The sequence below is a fragment of the Misgurnus anguillicaudatus genome, chromosome 19 (genome assembly GCF_027580225.2).
Source record: "Misgurnus anguillicaudatus chromosome 19, ASM2758022v2, whole genome shotgun sequence".
Lineage (NCBI taxonomy): Eukaryota > Metazoa > Chordata > Actinopteri > Cypriniformes > Cobitidae > Misgurnus > Misgurnus anguillicaudatus.
In genome coordinates, this window is record NC_073355.2 from 30,037,255 (window position 1) to 30,056,810 (window position 19,556).

At 38.4% G+C, this 19,556-nt stretch overlaps 1 protein-coding gene across 3 annotated transcripts in view; it reads right to left on the bottom strand.

Moving 5' to 3' along the window:
* znf385c (zinc finger protein 385C) overlaps nt 1–19,274 on the bottom strand; it is a 94,289-nt gene extending 75,015 nt beyond the window's left edge. Inside the window, exon 1 of one of the 3 annotated variants that reach the window (XM_055194235.2) lies at nt 18,758–19,274. In XM_055194235.2, the coding sequence (XP_055050210.2) occupies nt 18,758–18,806 (49 nt within the window). In that variant the 5' untranslated portion in view covers nt 18,807–19,274. The remainder of the gene's footprint in view (nt 1–18,757) is intronic. The other 2 variants (XM_055194234.2, XM_055194236.2) reach the window with 2 other exon arrangements.
* Between the last annotated feature and the right edge of the window lie 282 nt (nt 19,275–19,556).

The window sequence follows — 19,556 nt, forward strand, 5'->3', positions numbered from 1 at the left end:
TTCATGTGCAGAATTTTTTTTAAAGTGTAGTTTTGCATGCTCATGTGAAACTATCGCGGGCGCACGTGAAAGCAAAACTTTTAAATATATTTAATTTTTGCTCCATGTCCCCTTAAGGGCTTCGCACTTTTTAGCGCGATGCTAATGGTCTAATCAGATTCAATGGATTGTGCTAAGCTATGCTAAAAGTGGTAGCACCAGACCTGGAGATCAGGTGAATGGATTCCAAAACGGTAAAAATCAAATGTTTAACTCTAGGGGAGCTGAAAAATGAGCATATTTTTTAAAAAAAACTAACATCAACTAGCCCGGGAAACATTAGCTAAACATGTTATTTGATATGTTTGTGTTTATGTAAAAAACAAATTTTGTACAAAATTGGCTATATATAATTATTTTTTACACATACTTAAAACTCACACCCATCTTGTATCCAAAGATTCTTTAGTCTTATCAGATGATTTGATGCAGTTTTACTTACCGCCTGCAACTCATGACTCGGTTGGGACCGCCTCATTTCAGTGCTATCCAGCGTTAAACAAACACACACGCACAACTCTGCTGCTACCCCGGATAACTTTATCCACTGTTTCCATAATGCTGGGTTCTTTGGGAAGCTAAACAAGCATAAATTTCCCTCACAAACAAGAACACACTTCTTTGGTGAAGTTGATTTCTTATCAGCTCTTGATTGGCATGTGAATAAAGTTTAAAGGTAGGCTACAATCTCAGAAATAAAGGTACAAAAGCTGTCACTAAGACCCTTTTTAAATAGGTACAGAAATGTATACATTTAGAAACAAAATGCACCTCTGATTTACTAAAATGCACTCTTTAGGTACTAAAGCGTATTTTATGAAAGGGTACTGACCGAGTCATAGCTTTTGTACCTTTTCAGACAGTGTAAAGTACAGTAAATATCATTACCACAGTATTAAAACCATTGAGGTGATGAGAGGTCGTTACTAATATAGCTCCTAAAGTCTGTGTGTGAAGGTTCTGCAAAGGTTATTAGGTATAAACCTGGACTGTGCTGTGATAAGCTCACCAGCTGCTGTTGTGCTTTATTGGTGCTAAGTGTGCTTTATTGGCATGACAAATACTGAACATTTGTATTTGCAAAGCATTTGCGGCAGGGCTGCGTACACAAAGGATATAGTATTTCGTTTTTTGATTTGGAGGGGCAATCGGTTCAATCACTCATTCTAATATTTTCAGCCATGCATGTGTGTTTAGCCTTTGATACATATGGGATAAAGTCTGGGTGAAACTGTGGGGTGTTAATTGGACCCAGAGGGCAAAAGTAATTGTTGTCATACTCTACGATTACACGCACACACCACACACACACACACACACACACACACACACAAAGCATAAAGTCCAACCTAAAAGTAAGTGAATCAAATGAAGTCAAGTAGGAAACGCAGAAATAAAGAACTAAATAAATGTCTGCTGAAAGCGGAGGACCAGTGTACTCAGCATTCCTGCGGCCCAGACCTCCCAGAGGAGCCTTGGCAACCCAAAACAGTTTAAGAGCAAACATGTGCCAGGATGAGACATGTGCTCGACGAAGGGACACAAGTCACCCCGACGCACAAACACAAAACACAGACTTGTCACGACTGCCCACCTGCTTGCATTTTCCACAACACTGAGCTCCTTAGAATATTGTAATGAACCTATATTTATGACATGCTCTCATACACACACACACTTACTGAGGGTGCATCCTTAGACCTTTGAATAATTTTAGGCCATTTCGCATGCAGAGATCCTCTTAGCATGTGTTTACATGGTCTTTCACACATTACATATTCATCAATGCAATTCACACATGCACACACACACACCACATAGGCACTTAGACAGAGAGAATCAATGGTGATGATGTGTTACTGTGGAGAAAACAAAATTGCACTCAAAGTGACAGATGTGCTACCATTAAAGCGGTAGGTGAAGAGAGAGAGAGAGAGAGAGAGAGAGAGAGAGAGAGAGAGAGAGAGAGAGAGAGAGAGAGAGAGAGAGTGAGAGAGGGAGAGTCAGAGAGAAAGAGATTTCAGGTCACTCTATAACAGTGAATTTGAAGATTGAACCCATCTTTGAAAAATAATTTAAAGGGACACGCCAATTTTTTTAAAATTTACTCATTTTCCAGTTCCCCTAGAGTTAAACATTTTATTTTTACCGTTTTAGAATCCATTCAGCTGATCTCCGAGTCTGGCGCTAGCATTTTTAGCATAGCTTAGCATAATCCATTGAATCTGATTAGACCATTAGCATCGCACTAAAAAATAACCAAAGAGTTTTGATGTTTTTAAAACTATTAGCATCGCACTAAAAAATAACCAAAGAGTTTTGATGTTTTTAAAACTCGACTCTTCTGTAGTTTTCTATCGTGTACTAAGACGGACCAAAAATTAAAAGTTGCGATTTTCTAGGCAGATATGGATAGGAACTATACTCTCATTCTGGCGTAATAATTAAGGACTTTGCTGCTGTAACATGGCTGCAGGAGGTGGGATGATATTATGCAGCAGCTGAAACAGTCCCCTTAGTAACTTTCAATGGCAGGGGACTATTTTCGGGCAGTGCGTAATATCATTGCGCCTCCTGCAGCCATGTTACGGCAGCAAAGTAAATATTGAATATTACGCCAGAATAATAGTATAGTTCCTAGCCATATCAGCCTAGAAAATAGCAAATTTTTATTTTACATCAGTCTTAGTACACAATGTAACTACAGAAGAGTCAAGTTTTAAATAGGAAAAATATCTAAACTCTTCGGTCATTTTTTAGCGCAATGCTAATGGTCTAATCAGATTCTATGGATTGTGCTAAGCTATGCTAAAAGTGCTAACGCCAGACCCGGAGATCAGGTGAATGGATTCCAAAACGGTAAAAATCAAATGTTTAACTCTAGAGGAGCTGGAAAATGGGTAAATTTTCAAAAAAGTGGAGTGTCCCTTTAATCTCATTTATGTCTAAGAGAAATAACTGAGATATTAAAGAGATCTCATTTGAATTTTTTCTTTCTTATGAATGTATGTGAAAGTTAAGAAACCAGACAACCAAGAGAACAGTTGTGGATTCAGGCCAGTTTCGCAGTGTGTGTGCTATGGTTGAAGGAATTTACTTACTAAGATATGAAAGCTCATAATCACACACTTCCACAAGCTCAGCAGGAAACATCACAGCTACTAACTTCCACTGTGTGTATGTACATGTCACAGTTACAGTATACCTGGCATAGTTTTGAACCTGCAGCAAAAATGTCAGAAATGGTAAAGGAGCAGGGTGTGTGTGTATAATGACATGTTTACTATGTTATAACCATGGTTTATGGGGACACAGGAAGTAAACTGGACTTCTTAAAAAACATACTAAATGGTACTTTATATAGATTTAAAAAAATCTGGCAACAAGTTTTTGTGATGGTCAGGGTTGGGGACTGGGGTAGGTTAGGGGAATAGAATATACAGTTTGTACAATATAAAATGCATTGCATCTATGGAAATGTCCCCGAAACCACATTATGCCAACATGTCTGTGTGTGTGTGTGTGTGTGGGGGGGGGGGGGGGGGTCTTTGTGATATTCCCCTTTAAGTACAATAGTGGGGGGTAAACAGTGAAAGCAACACACTTGGCCAGTCAAAAAGAACATTTAATGAGAGAGAGGACAACAAGAGAATGAGGGAGAGAGAGTTGGAGAAATCTCTAGAGGTTAGAGGATCTTGTCCTCTCTGTCAGTAGACAGCAATGGCAATCTGGGAATGACTGTTTCCATGAGTCTGTGTGTCCAAACAACACCCACTCACTACAGATGATAACAGCGTAGTGGGCATCCATTTTCAGAGTCAGCTGAAGAAAATCTCAATCTTTTCATTAGCTGTCTTCAAAGTGAATCACACGTCACATTTAACTGAAGGAGATTATGTGTGCCAAGGTCAAAGACAGACAGAAAAAATCATTTAAAAAGCATTTAATGGGCCATTCTAATGCTATTTAAAGACAAAGAAGAATAGGGCGGGAGAGAGAGAGAGAGAGAGAGAGAGAGAGAGAGAGAGAGAGAGAGAGAGAGAGAGAATAGAGAGATAGCATATAGTCAATGGGTTAGGTTTAGCATCCCTAAAGTTAAAAGGGTAGTTCACCCCAAAATGAAGTTTCTTTCTTCTGTTGATCAGAAAAGATAATATTTTGATAAATGATGGTAAGCACAAAGTTGACTTCCATAGTACAGTAGGAAATATAAATACTATGGAAGCCAGTAATACCATATTTTCCGGACAATTAGTCGCTCCGGAGTATGTCGCATCAGTCAAAAATCCATTTTGAAGAGGAAAAAACATATATAAGTCGCACTGGACTATACGTTGCGTTTATTTAGAAAATGATTTCACAAAATCCAAGCCGAAGAACAGACATTTAATCTGGAAAGGCAAGTTATTCAACTAAACAATAGCACAGAACAGCAGGCTGAATAGGTGTCCGTACATGTTAAAGTAACATAATAAACAGTTATTTACACGATACAAGATAGCATACAGAACATACCTGGTAGGCTGAATAGGCTAAATTAACACGACAAGCCAAATCAAGTTCAAAAAGGTCCCGAAGTCATTCCGCATCACTGAATCCATTGAATTACATAAATACAGGAGCAGCGTAGAGCAGACTCTCGCGGCTGTAGATGATAATGGTTTGGTTCATAGGAAATAATTTTGACGTATATGTCGCACCTAAACTTAAGTTCCAGGACCCGCCAAACTATGAAAAAAGTTTTACTTCGGAAAACAAAAATGTCTATAGATACTGGTAGAGCATTGTGTTAACAACACAAAGGTCATGAGTTCCAACCATAGACTGTAAAAAAAGATGGACGACGCGACGTCGCCTCCCACCATTGTAATGAATTGAAGCCAAAAATGTCCGACCACGGTCGCCACCATGTTACGTAAAAACGTCAGTTTGGAGCCAAGGCATGCGCAGAAGGAATCGTCCGTGAAGCCAGAGGCGGAGTCGCGGTATCAAACTTCCGCCCAAACGCTCGCGCGGCCAATTCAACCACTCCAATCATAACGACACGCCCCGTTTCTATAGCATCAAATTACAAGCTAAAATGAAACTTATCACAAAAATTAACACTTGAACATATATCAGCGTGATAACAACTACTTGAAAGGACCAAAACCATCTTTCGAAAACTTTTATTGGAAGTGTAAATATTTTTTTTATTTAGAGCAAAGTCCTATTCATTTGAATGGAGAGGGCGGGGTTATGACTTGTACTGCAGCCAGCCACCAGGGGGCGATCAAAGAGCCAGAGGCTTCACTTTTCAAGGCATATGAGGCACACCCGGTTCCAACACATATACTGACATATAATGCAATGCTTGGATGCAATGAATAATGGTTCTACCAAATGCACAAATCTAACTAGAAATCAAGACAATCATACATCACAAGAAAACAGTTCAATAAATTGGTTGTAGGATTTAATTGTTATTAAGTTGTAATTCAGGGGTGGGGCATAGAAATAGAAGGCTATAAAGTGTGTGTGTTTGGGTAAGTACAGTGCTCCACTGTATTCCTTGCTCTTAACCCCAGCACCCATACCTCCTCCATACCAAATCCAGCATGCCATCTAAAACACAAACAAACACACACACAGCGTGGTCTTGTTTTAAGCGTTGGCTCTAAGTATCCGCTACATGGTCATCAGGAATTTTTAATCATCAGAAAAAGTTCACATGTTGACCAAATACACACACATACACACACACAAAAAGCAGAAACTTGCACACAAGCACCTATTCAGCCTCGCATGGGCTGATGTGTACATTTAAAGCAGATCTCCTGCTCAAAGTATGAATCACTCAGTGTTGCCATGCATTTTGAGCTCAATCTTTTAGACACCCACTGTGGGTTGTTCTCGGCTCTGTACCAACATCGAAAAAAGCTGACAGAAAACACAATTTCACCATTCCATAATAAAAAAAGACTCCAGATGAAGAAATAGATCAGGACATATTGAGAGAAAATTAAAAATAGACAGAAAGAGGAAGAGAAAAGGCAAGATAGGGGGATATCAAGTCAAGAGCCTGCCTCTTCAGTGTGAGTCAGCCCGGTCCAGACGTCACAATCTCCTCCAGAGCCATTCAGAGCTCCAGAACACCAGAGGGGCTCTCGCTCTCTGCGTACCTGCCTCACAGGCACGCTGCCTGTGGAGAGAGCAGTGGGCTGAGGGGGTCACACGAGGAGACCCAGAGCAGAAACTTGACGTGGGTGAGGGATGTGTGCGGGTCTGTGTGTGTGTTTTTGTCCTTGAGAGCCTCATTACTGTTCTCTATTACAACACAGACACACTCAAAAAGAAGAAAAGGATAAAAACTATGATGCTGATCTATTCATACACTTCATCCGTCCATTCATCTACTAGCAGGTAGGCCAATAGCATGTACCCATGTACAAATTAAGCAGACATAAATGTATAGAGGATAAACACACGTGTATGAGAGTATAGTGAGAGTGTGTGTGTAGAGATTAGCAGAAGACTCACCCCCATAATCTCAGCTTTAATCAGAGCAACTATGAGGAGAGAGGCTGAGTGCGAGCTATTAGACAGACACAGAGAGAGAGAAAAAGTAAGAGTGACAGAGCGAGCCTCAGAGGATGGTCTGGAGGGTTCAAACAGGAGACCTGAAGATGGAAGCAAGCAACAAAACTACAGCAAATTGGAAGGTTTGAGAAGTTCTTTGATCATAACACAACTAAATGACCTCTGTAGCAATCAGTCTCTGTTTTTCTGAAGATCGCTCTTCCTCTTTCTCTCTCTCTCTCTCTCTCTCTCTCTCTCTCACACACACACGCAGGTGCACGCACTCACACACACACACACACACACACACACACACACACACACTCTCACACACACTCTCACACACACACACACACACACACACACACACACACACACACACACACACACACACACACACACACACCAGAACATCAGATGGGTCTATACAGTAGTAAGCATCAGTAGTGCTTATCACCTATCATTTCTCTCAGTCCACAGGGATGCTAACCCTAATCCATTGACTGTAATGCTGTTTTGTTTAATTATGATTCTAGGTTTGAGATTGTTTTATGTCATGAATTTTCTTTGGGGGGTCAGAGAGATGCACAAGGGGGGACAAAAGTTTGAGAACCACTACTTTTACACAACCATGCTACCGACTAAGTTATTGTGCTGCCCATAATGTAATGAAAATCAATTCAGTGTTGCCCTGCAAACACTACAAAAACAAAAAAGGACTACAACTATGGACTACAAGTCATAATCCATTTTTTTAATTAGCATCACTATAGTGACAAGAGAAAGCTTGATCATTAAAGGGCACCAACGGTCAGATTCATGATTTAAAATTTCCTTTGGTGTGTAAGTGTGTATAAGTACATGTTAACGACAAGGTACAAACCCCAAAGTAAACAATGACGCAAGTTATCATCTCTAATGTAAATATTTTTTCTTGGACTACAACAAACACACGGATTGTAGGCAACAGTTTACTTCCTGGGATTGGTGATGTAGTAAAGACAGACATTATTATAATTCCTAGCGCGTGGATTCACAGTCTAGGGCAGGGGTCTTCAACTACTTTTCTTCGGGGGCCAGATTTTAAAATTGTAAATATGACGCGGGCCAAACTTTTACCCCTATTTTTACTTTTGATATATTTTTTACTTTTACCATATATGTGTGTGTGTTGTTGTCATTTTTGTTACTTTTGTTGTAGTATATTTGAAAAAAAAAAAACATTAAAAACATGCATTTTCAAAAAAAATGAAATTAAAAGCCTTTTAATTAATGAAAACTCATATTTTCTTTATTAATATTTAAAAACAATTGAAGTTTAACATGTAAGAGCGAAATGTTAATAGTAAAAGTGTAAAGGCCACTACACACTGGTCAGACAGACTCCAACAGACTCTGTCTGACCAGTGTGAAACCCCTGTTGGCAGTTGTTGGATCAAAGTAAATTAGACTTTAGAATGTGGTTGTCTGTTGGTGTCTGTTGGAGTTGGTAATTGTCTGACCAGTGTGAACTGGCCTTAAAAGATCAACCCTCCTAAACATATTTTGTTTACAGTATAACTGTTTAACTTTCATTAATTGTTACATGTCAAGTATTCACAACATATAGCCAGTCTTCTCCTAAAGACTAAAATTGCACTACATGTTTTCTTTTTTAATATTTTATAGATACATAGGCTAAACAGCCTTTCCATTGTACATTACATACAGATATAACTGTCGGGATTTCGCCCCCTAGTGGCAGTCATAACGAAAATGTAGTTTAATCGTAAATCTGTCATGGGAGAGAACCTTTAATCTACGAATATATGTATAGTTAATAATTTACTTACCAGTAATTAAAGTATTCAAGTGTTATGGTAAAGTAAAACAAAAAATAATTAATAATTTTATCTTTGCACACAGTTTTGATTGGAACACACTGAAATACATCACTTCCGGTCGCCGCGTCACATGCGGTGTAGTCGCATAAGTTTATTTTCTTGAATGCATCCAAAGCTCGAATTGGATCAGATAATTACGCACCCGCAGATGGTTTGCACCCCACACAGCCCCTTTCTGTGTTGTCTTGTACAGTGTAAAGGTAAAAGTAACCACACTGAATTTAAATCAGACTATGGTCGTTTCTCAAAAAGGCTGCAGCCTCCGGAGGTCGCATTTCCAGGCTGCATACGTCATTAAGTCTAATTTCAGAATTTTAACAATTATAAAGGTGACTATTATTCTTAGTTAATCATAAATTGTTGTAATATGCTTATGATTTGTGAATGTAATGCTCAGTTAACTTAAACTTGATGACGAATGCAGTGTGCATATGCGACCTCCGGAGGCAGCAGCCTTCCGATTGAGAAACGGCCAAAGGTGACCGGCGGGCCGGATAAAGATGATTGGCGGGCTGCACTTGGCCTGCGGGCCGCCAGTTGACTAGCCCTGGTCTAGGGTGACCATACGTGCCATTGTTCCCGGGCGCGTCCTGGGACGATTTCGGTGCGTCTTCCGGAAGTCATATTTGTTGACCGCATACGCCATTCAGTTAAAAACATAAGACATACAATCTTTAAATTAAAATGTAACGGTTGCTTTTCTGTAAAAATAATAATAAGTATGCCGAAAAAATCAATCAATCAATCAATCAATTTATTTACAGAGCACAATTAAACACAACTGCCATTGACCAATGTGCTGTACAAAGCAAACATAAAACCAAAATATCACAGTTAAGAACAGATAAAACACATTACCAAGGAATTTAGGTCGTAAAACATATTACCAAGGCAATCACATGCAAAAAACACATAAAACATTACTAAGGCAATGAGGTCACTAGTCATGTAGTGTATGCCAACTCAAATAAATACGTTTTCAACTTAGATTTAAAAATAGGTAGCATGGGGGCAGTTCTGATCACATTGGGAAATACGACTTCCGGAAGACAAACCCAAAATCCTGGTCAGGACGCGTCCTGGAAGAATGGCACGTATGGTCACCCTATCACAGCCTGTAAGTTAACTCCTGTTAGCATTGCATTGTGAGCGAATCTTTCAAACATGGTAAGGAGCATCACATTTCCGGCTGACGCCAGAGGTATTCAGGCCAATCACAACGTACAGATTAGCTGGCCAATCAGGGACACAGAGCTTTTCAAATCGATGAGTTTTGTACAAAATCAGTGTGTTTCAGGAAGAGAGAGAAATCTGGAGCTACAAAAATGTACAGTATGTGGAAAATAATGTGTTTTTTGAATCATAAACCACGCGAACTAGGGATGCATAACGATTAATCGCGATGAATCTATAGCAGGAAAAAAGTTTTTGTTTACACCATATATGCGTGTGTACTGTGTATAATAATTATGTATATAAATATGCACACATGCATGTATAATTTTAAGAACCAGAATTTTTTATAACGTATTTATATTTATATATAAATTATACATAAATATACAAATGTATATACACATGTAAACATTTCTTGAATATACATATACATGCATGTGTGTTCATTTATCTATACAAAGTTATTATACACAGTTCACTAGGGGTGTCAACAATAATCGTTTTGGCGATGCATCGCAATGCGCGCATGCACGATTCAGCATCGATTATGTCACTGTTTATTTTCTGGCCTCGAGTGGACAATAAAGTTGTGAAGTTTCAATTACTTCCGGGGGCATAACAACAACAATCAAGATGGCTGAGGCAGAGAGAGATGACCGCGATAGACGGGTAAATAAAAACGCACCATTTTCCATGGAAAGTGGACATATGGGCACATTTTGGATTCTACGAAGTTAAAGGGAAACTAGACAAGACTTACGCTGTGTGTAAAATTCTCATCTCAGGTATATAATTGTCATTGTCTTAAAGCTGCTAAGCTTCTGTTTTGCTGAGAATACTTGCACTTGACTTTACTACTTGACTGATGAAAAATTTGCCTTGTTGTGTACAGTAGAATTCTGATGCATCGCAATGCATCATTGAATTGAATCGTTACCTGGTGAATCGTAATTGAATTGAACTGTGAGCAGTGCCAATGCACACCCCTACAGTTCACACACATACACGATGTAAACAAAAACTTTTATTCTGGAACAGATTAATCGCGATTAATCGTTATGCATCCCTAACACAAACACATTGTTTTATACCAATTCATGGCTCATGACAGGAAACACTTTGCCTCTAAGTAGTAAAAAACTGAGACACTTCTTTTTCAAGTCTTTTTCATTCTTAAACAGTGCAGCTGCAAAAGAGAAAAGGTCGCACTGCTTTTCTTCGGATATCATCTTACACTGTGTCAATTTGGCATTTGCAGACTCACACACATACCGTACACAAACATAAACAGCTCACTTTGAAACACCTTTATGAGGTGGAGCTGCTATTTAACACTCCACTCACTCAGAGAGCAAAAATCTGTTGGTTTTCATACAAACACACATATAAAAACACACACAGCTTCTTGCTAAAAGGCAAACATTGCCCTCATTTATATTACACCGGCATGAAGGAGCCTTGAAAGAAAAATGCCAACCTGTTCCTCTACACACATGCTACCTCTGTTCATAGTGTATGTGTGTGTTTGTAGCTTCAGCACCGGCTTACACAAAACCTCTATGTAGTAATAAGTGGGCTATTAAGAGCACCTACAATCACACTGTATATACAAGTGTATTTACGTGTGTGTGTGTGTGTGTGTGTGTGTGTGTATTAGACTGTCATTATCATTGTACACTCATCATACTCCCACAATATGAAAGCAAAAAACAAATTCAGCTTGGTGAAATTTAATTTGGTGAAAAAAGTTACATAAGGCCTTCCATTAACATTCTCGCTTAATGATGTGAATCAATCAAAACTAATCAAATATTATTGATTAATTGAAATGTAAAGTTTTAATTAATTAAAGAAATTAATCAAACTTAACACTAACACCAACTTTTCTACTGCAGACTAAATTTGAGACACTATTAAAATCTCGCCTTTACTGCTTTTATCAAAATCATCACAAAATGTACAATGCTGCTTAACTTTAACATGTTTTCTCGCTTATAAATACTGTTTGATTTGGGTCTCTGTATGTACAGCATGTGTGCCTTGTACAGTAGGGAAAAGAAAGGCAGCGGTAGCCACCGGCTGTCAGGTGATGAGAAATGGGAGAGGTCACAGTGCTGAAACATTAACCCTTCAGACCCCTGGGCACCCGCTGAGGAGAGGTCAGACCCCGCTGACCGTGGCCCAGTGTCGGGCGCTCCCTGCGGGGAACACAGACAGTGTGATGAGGGGCCCTGGAGGCGCACTTCAGAAAAGGGCAGGTTGCGTGCCCTTGGGGCCCTAGACAGCTGTCAGACACCATAACATACAGCACTGAAGCACATGTACAAGGACACACTTATACACAGGGGAAAAGTGAGGCAGAGAGGAACAAAGGTAAAGATACAGCAACACACACAGAGAAAGAGAGAGAGAGATGACAGGGGTTGTCTCACTTGACCGCTCTGTCTGCTGGAGTGAGGACAGCCACCAACACGCAGTGGAATGTAGAGATACAGGTGTGAACATATATACAGTAACAGAGACTTACAGTATGCACCTGTTTCTTGACATAAATGTGGGCGCCGCCATCTTTGAGCTTTCCTGTTTATGACTTCCGGTGAGCCACTAAAGCTAATCGTAGTCTATTGCGAAGGACACAAGTGTGCCGTTTTGACTGGCTGTTTAATGTTTATTATGAAATCAAGGAAGACCGACATAATTTGTGCAGTTATGGGTTGCCATAATAGCTAATAGAAACGCAGTAAATCTCTAAAACATTTGTTTTAACCCCATGCACAAGAACTGAATGTGTATGTGGCGCACATGCAATCATGATCTGTATTTGAAGAGTTTCGTTGCAAAATTAGATAAATCCATTTTTTAACATTTTTGTCAAAACATGTTTATTATTATGTTATCATGTTATTATTTTGTTTAATGGTGCTACTTAGCTGTATTTTTTAAGTTATGAAGGTTTAAATCAAAACAAACCAACTGCAGTTGCATTGAAATTAATTGGAATGCACAACAAAAAACGAGATTTCTGAACTATTAAAAAACGGTGGTTATCTCGTTTTGCAACGAAACTCTTCATTTACAGATACATCCAGTAAAACCTTTCATAGAAACATCCAGTAAACAATAAATACAATAATTGTTTAAAAACAACTATGCTGCTAAAAATATGGTGATTTAGCAGATTTATTTATTCTGCTACTATATATTATAACAAAAATGCGATTACAGTTCAGAATATATGACATAATCTGCTTAGTTAATGTTTCTAATAGTTCGTAATGTGTTTGCGCGAATGCGCGTACTTTTGTTATGTTTTAAATGAAAAAGCAAATACTTTAAAAAGTAAGCAAATAATTTCATAAGCTCATGTCTCCACCTAGTGCGTAAGAAGCGATGTACGAAAAGCGAAAACAATACTTAATACATGGAGTAGTTTAATGTGTTTATTATGGTTTGTTCAAATAACGTACAATGTGTTGAATGAGAAAGATACTGCTGACTGTGTTGGACTGCATGAAGCTCGACGTGTCGCCATAAACAAGTCCATTAAAAATTGCAGTTTAAAAAAACCTCACACCAGAGGGACAGTTGTGACATTTTAAATCAGCCCCTGAAAAGATAAAAACACAAAGTTTTGGTAAATTCCATGTACAAACACTCGAATGACTTTCCCATTGTAAAGATACTGGTATGTCTTTGTGCTTTTATATTTCCGCATTGAAGACCCGTCACCTCCGATCAACAACACGAAATGATTGAATATATCTTCATGTATCAAGCCACTTCTTAATTTCATCCTCATACTGGTTCATACATGGCAGGTGTAGTAAATATTAACTGTTTAAATCCAGATTTTTGCGTGCTCCCACTACGTTTTCTACCGGCTGGCTATTGAACCGGAAGTCTAGGACCGGAAAAGAAATACATCACATCACTTACTTCCGCGTTCGAGAAAAAGGTGGATATGAGCAGATTCATACACCACTCATTTAAATTCACCTGCAAGAAATAACTTTTTAATTCACTCTTTTTACTAATAAACATTGAGTGAAAGATATACTGAGCTATGTGGTGTCCCTACACATCAACAGAGCAAAGACTTTCCAATAAATTTCCGGTATTGCATTTTAGGCAAACAGCTGGTTTTACAAATTTCAAGGTTACCTATTAAGATGTTTAAACTAGCAACCGATCTTACACTTTGAGCATTTTATTTGTTCTTAAAGGAACACTCCACTTTTTTTTAAAATATGCTTATTTTCCAGCTCTCCTAGAGTTAAACAATTGAGTTTTACCGTTTTGGAATATATTCAGATGATCCCCGGGTCTGGCGGTACCACTTTTAGCATAGCTCAGCACAATTCATTGAATCTGATTAGACCATTAGCATCGCATTCAAAAATAACCAAAGAGTTTTGATATTTTTCCTATTAAAACTTGACTCTTCTGTAGTTAATTCAGGCATACAAAGGATATAATACTACTTTAGGTTAACATGAGATTAGCAGAAACAGCATGTGTTATGTGACCTTTAATGAAGATTTCTTGCACTAACACCTCGTATAATACATTGTATTTTTACATGACCATTTCCACCCTGACTCTGACTTCTACTGTACCTTTAAGAGTTGTATGTGTAAATAATCTCTGTGACATGTTACAATACAGGCTTCCTTCCTTCAGTCATGTATCTACTTTAGGTGGCCCAAGCTGCTATATATGAAGGTGCTGACATATAAATGTGCGGTCAAAGCTTGATGATTTTTTCACTGGCCTATTTTTGCAGCTTAGTTTCCATTAATGAACTAGACTGGGGGGAGGGAGCTTTGCCGTGTGAGCGTTAGATTACGTCGACGTAGAACACAGTACTCTTATTCCAAAAACACAAGGCTAAACCTGTTTGCACCTATTAGTACTGTACGTACATTAACATGCATTAGTGAGCCTCAAATTATTTCTCTCTCTTTCTTTCACACCTCACGTATCTCTCCATCACCATCTTTCTCGCTGCCATTAAAATAGAATGATTGAAGAGGTAATGAAGGATCAGGAGGGAGTGATGAGCTGAGAAAAGCAAATGACAAGAGAGAGAAAATATATTTTAAAGGAAGGCATTTACCGTAACGGTTTACATTCCAATACGGCTATTATCAAACACAACAGGTGTTATAACCCTTATGTCCTTCAAAACTGAGAAACAGAGGCACATGAATAAACACACACATAGAAACATTACTGCTGGTTTATAGTAAATGTTATTATGGTTCACATTTAGAGAGCCTTAAATTAAACAATTTAACCAGTGAGCTGGCGGTCCTTTACTGCTACCTGGGACCAGTGTTGGGGGTAACACATTACAAGTAACGCGCATTACGTAATAATAGTACTTTTCTGAAGTAACGAGTAAAGTAACGCATTACTTTGTAAATGTAAACATTAATATTTAAGTTACTTTTTTTAAAGTAATGCGAGTTACTTTTCAGTGTAATTAATTCACTTTAAAAATAAAATAATGTAGTGAATTAAACTGAACATATTAACGTAGAATTAGGCACTCTGCACTTGAACAGGCCAGACCTTGACATTTTTGCGATCATAAAAAACACCTGCAAGGCCTGAAAGAGATCAAGCCTCAGCCAAGTAAAAAAAGTAACGCAAAAGTAACTTAAAAGTAACGTAAGCATTACTTTCCATGAAAAGTAACTAAGTAATGCAATTAGTTACTTTATTGGGGAGTAACTTAATATTGTAATGCATTACTAGGGCTGTGACGATACATCGCATTCCCCATTAAAAAGACCTGCCTGAAATCGATTCTGAATCGCAAGGCTCCGATTCTGTGTTTCATGCACAGCTTGTGCGTGTACTACGGCTTTGTAATCAGTAGGAAGTCCTTATCAATCTAAAAACGACTTTGAGTCGTTTATAATGTGAATTTAAAAATGCAACACTCGTCAAACACAATTATTCAAAATATTTTTATTATCATGAAAATACCTGAAACAATCTGAAAAAAGCGATATAAATATCCCTTTAGACATTTCCTGGAATAGCGTTTGTAATGCTACTACTTCTGTGGCACAAATGGCGTTTCTACGCGAGAGCGCCCTCTGGCTTTTGGATGTGGGGCATTTCACCGTAATTAATTCAAATTCATTCATTGAGAAAATGCGCATTTGCACGATTAATCGTCACAGCCCTATGCCTTACTTTCAAAAGTAACTTTCCCCAACACTGCCTGGGACACTAGGATAGATTAACGTTTTTACAGGAAACTTTCGAATGTGGTTTGAATGATTCCATCGCAAAACCTTTTAAAACCTATTTACCTGTTTTCAGAACCACCAATTTGAAATCTGATCTCTGACACCTGATACCAGGTCTAAACACATATATTCACAAACAAAGCAGGTTTCCGAAAGACAACATCAGATCTTGTATTGTAAACGGGAACTGTATTAACTTACATATCTCTCTTCCCCACAGTTTCGAAAAAGCATTTCATTCAGAGATATCAAATCGTATTTCTCACCTGATGAGAAAGTAAATGTCTATTTAAGTACTGGCAACTTTCCCAGATGTTAGACTCATAACTGGTGTAAACCAGTAGTTTATTAGTCTTTCATAAATCAAAATAAGCTAACATGCTAAAAAAAAATCTGTACCTGCGCAGATATAAAATGTAGATAAAAAATATCTAGATTATAGTCTTTCAAATAAAAATGTGGATATAAACATTTACATGCCATAAATATACAGGAATGATGTCTGTCTTTATTATTAAATTAGATGTTTTCTCCAACCGCTCATCTGAGAAGCCAATGATACTGTATTTTGATTTACTGTCTCATGGAGTCAGACGATCAGACTGTAATAATTTATAGCCTCTTTCAGTATTCCTTGATTGAAGATAAGGGAGCACCCCATATAAACACAGATAGAATATCTGAACATAAACAAGCATATCAATGATATATTACCCCAAAAATATGGGATATTATCAGTTCTCCGGTATTAAACACTGAGTGGATGTGAATATGAATGACTCAGCCCTGTCAACAAAATTATACGCAGCCTTTTCATTCTACAGTCTAATATCTGGCATACTGGACACATCATCCCTTATGTAGTCTGTACACCTATTTGATAAATGGACATTTACAAGCCCTTGCCAAGAAATTAGTACTTCCAAAGGTACAGTATGTTCATATGCATTACTCAGATTTGTTCGGCTAAGACAGGAAGCGTGTTATCTCCAGAAGAGAAAGCTAAGTGCAGTTATAGTCACAATCGCTGCAAAAGGACACCGCAGGACATAACAGCGAAGAACCTAACATCCCTAGCACTTAAGGAGTAAGAAGTGGGAAACGGGGAACTCTTTAAAGTAAACACAGACCGTTTAAATACAACTTCGAGCACACTGTATTCGTAGAAATTACAGTGTTACTTGCAGCTGATTGCTGGTAACTTACCGTAGATTTCAATTTATGTTGTTTGCTGGCAACATTTTGTTCAAGGTTAAATCAACATTAAACATTTTCAGGTCTTTGTCTTTACAGAGTAGAACTGAAATGGCAGCATCAAGCAGGGCATTCTGGGAAACAAAATCTGAAGCAAAACACTGAACAAGGTTGATGATGATTTCTGGTTCCCAAATAACATAAATTTAAATCTACGGTAAGTTACCGGAAACCAGCTGCAAGTAACACTATAATTTGGATGTAAAAACTAAATCTGTAAACTACGGCATTGGGACAACAAATCTCTTCCCTGTTAGATTCGAGTCACATGGCACTATAGCACAAAATGCGTTGTACGCTATTTTCAATTATTGTATTACAGGTTTTAGTTTGTGCTTGGTCAGACTCAGCAACATGCTTCTGATGTGTTAAGATGCTTTTTAAATAGACTTATATGCATCTATGTTACAATGCACAAACTTTGACTCATTTAATGCAAAACGAAAGCCAAATAAACCAATAACAAGTCAGGTAAGTCAGATAAGTCTTTTCAAATATCAAACCAACTGAAGATAAATGGCTCCATGCATAATCTCCATGCATCATCTCTCTCAGCTTGCCTCCGTCTGAGAGAGGGAAGCACAGTGGTGAAGATTTCATGTTCGGGTGATACAACAAGTCAAACCCCTATGTGGGCGAGCATCTCAGATCAGTACACCTGCTCTGTTATGCTGTACAAGTTTTAGCTCACCCACCACTACAAAATTTAGTAAATCACCGTTCAGAGATTGAGAGAAACAAATAAAATTCATGCAGCTACACTGTAGCAGATGCTTTTATCCAAATGGACTCACAAAAGTAAGGAGAGAGGCCGTATTATGAGAAGTGCTAAACAATGTTTGGATCAAATGTAAAACCATGCAAACAAAAGCAACATCAAAAATATACATTTAAAGTTAAAAAAGTTAAACTTTAGCTTAATAGCATAAGTCTTGCTCTTTAGTAAGTTTTCTGCATTTACCAGATGCCATATTAGTGAAAGAAAGAAAGAATAAAAAGAAAGAAAGAAAATGTAAGAACTTAACAATGGTTATATCTTCCATGATATGGTGCTGAGACTCTCCAAGTATTTTCTTCTAATATTCTTGTTCAAAAGTCCGTAAACAGAAAAAAGGCAATTTCAGGGCACATTCATCATCGCGGCGTAATACCGCTTGTCTGAAGCAATGAGATTGTTTGAGCGTCACGCGGCGTTTCATTCAACTTTCATCCATTTTTAGGATGCCTGTGGAGTATTTCATTTTGACAGCCAAGTAAACATGATAAACCGCAAGAATCTCGATAACAATGCTTTATCATACAACTCCGTGTCCTTGCAAACTGAATAAAAATTTCCCTTTGATCCGAAATAATTTCCTTTACCAGAATTTACGCGCATTTTCCCATTCGGGGCATTGTGGTGGTGAGTTCAGATAAGTTTACGGGTATTGCTACCAGTATGACTGATGTACTACTTACTGACTGATGACTTCAGTAGGTAAGCCAACACGCATCCAAACTTTTCCCCCTTTGGGTTTAACACCTGCCAGTTTACATCTTAACTGAGGGTTACAGTAAAAGTATATTGAATGGACGGGTACTCACCGGTGGCGTTTCGTTTGCGAATCTCTCCGTGGTCCTCGGAGCCCAACATTACAACCGTACCTCACGCGCTCCGGAGTGCCCGAACTGAACTGATACTCTCGCAGCACCCCGCGCAGCTGAATGGTCACCCGTGCGTCAGTGCGCGAGCTGGCAAACCCACAGCTCTCCTGTCATTCACAAACACGGCAAGCGCAAGCACTCTTTCAGGGTAACTTTCCAGACTTCTACTTCCTTAAAAACACCTCAACTTGAAAAAACACACACAACATTTGTGGCTATAGAAAGTGTTTTCAGTCATATTATCAATGTCTAAAATCGATTGTAGTGATTCAGACGGAACTATCGAGCGCTACTGTTCATTTTCAGGTGTGCTTCATGTGTTAAAGTCGATGTTAAGTTCAATTAGCTACACCACGACACGGCAACTATAAATTACCGACCTATTAAATCCGTCAAATCAACAAGACAGATAATACCCCCCCCTGCACAACATGTGTTCCCATAAATAAAACTGAAGTAAATCTGAGCCCTATCAACACGAATGTGTCTGGCATCGGTACAATACTACTAACTTCTCAAAGTTCCCACCCACCTCAAGGACAGCAAAATAATCGCTGTCATCATAAATACAAACCCACCTTCTTCTGATAGAATGATGTAACGGACCGCGCGTGCGCCACCAATGTTTAATGATGGTTACTGTCACCACTACTCATCATCATCATGTCAATTTTGTCATTAATTATAAGGCAATCATTTTGGTCCGATAATTAATTTGCAATTATAATATCATAGGTGG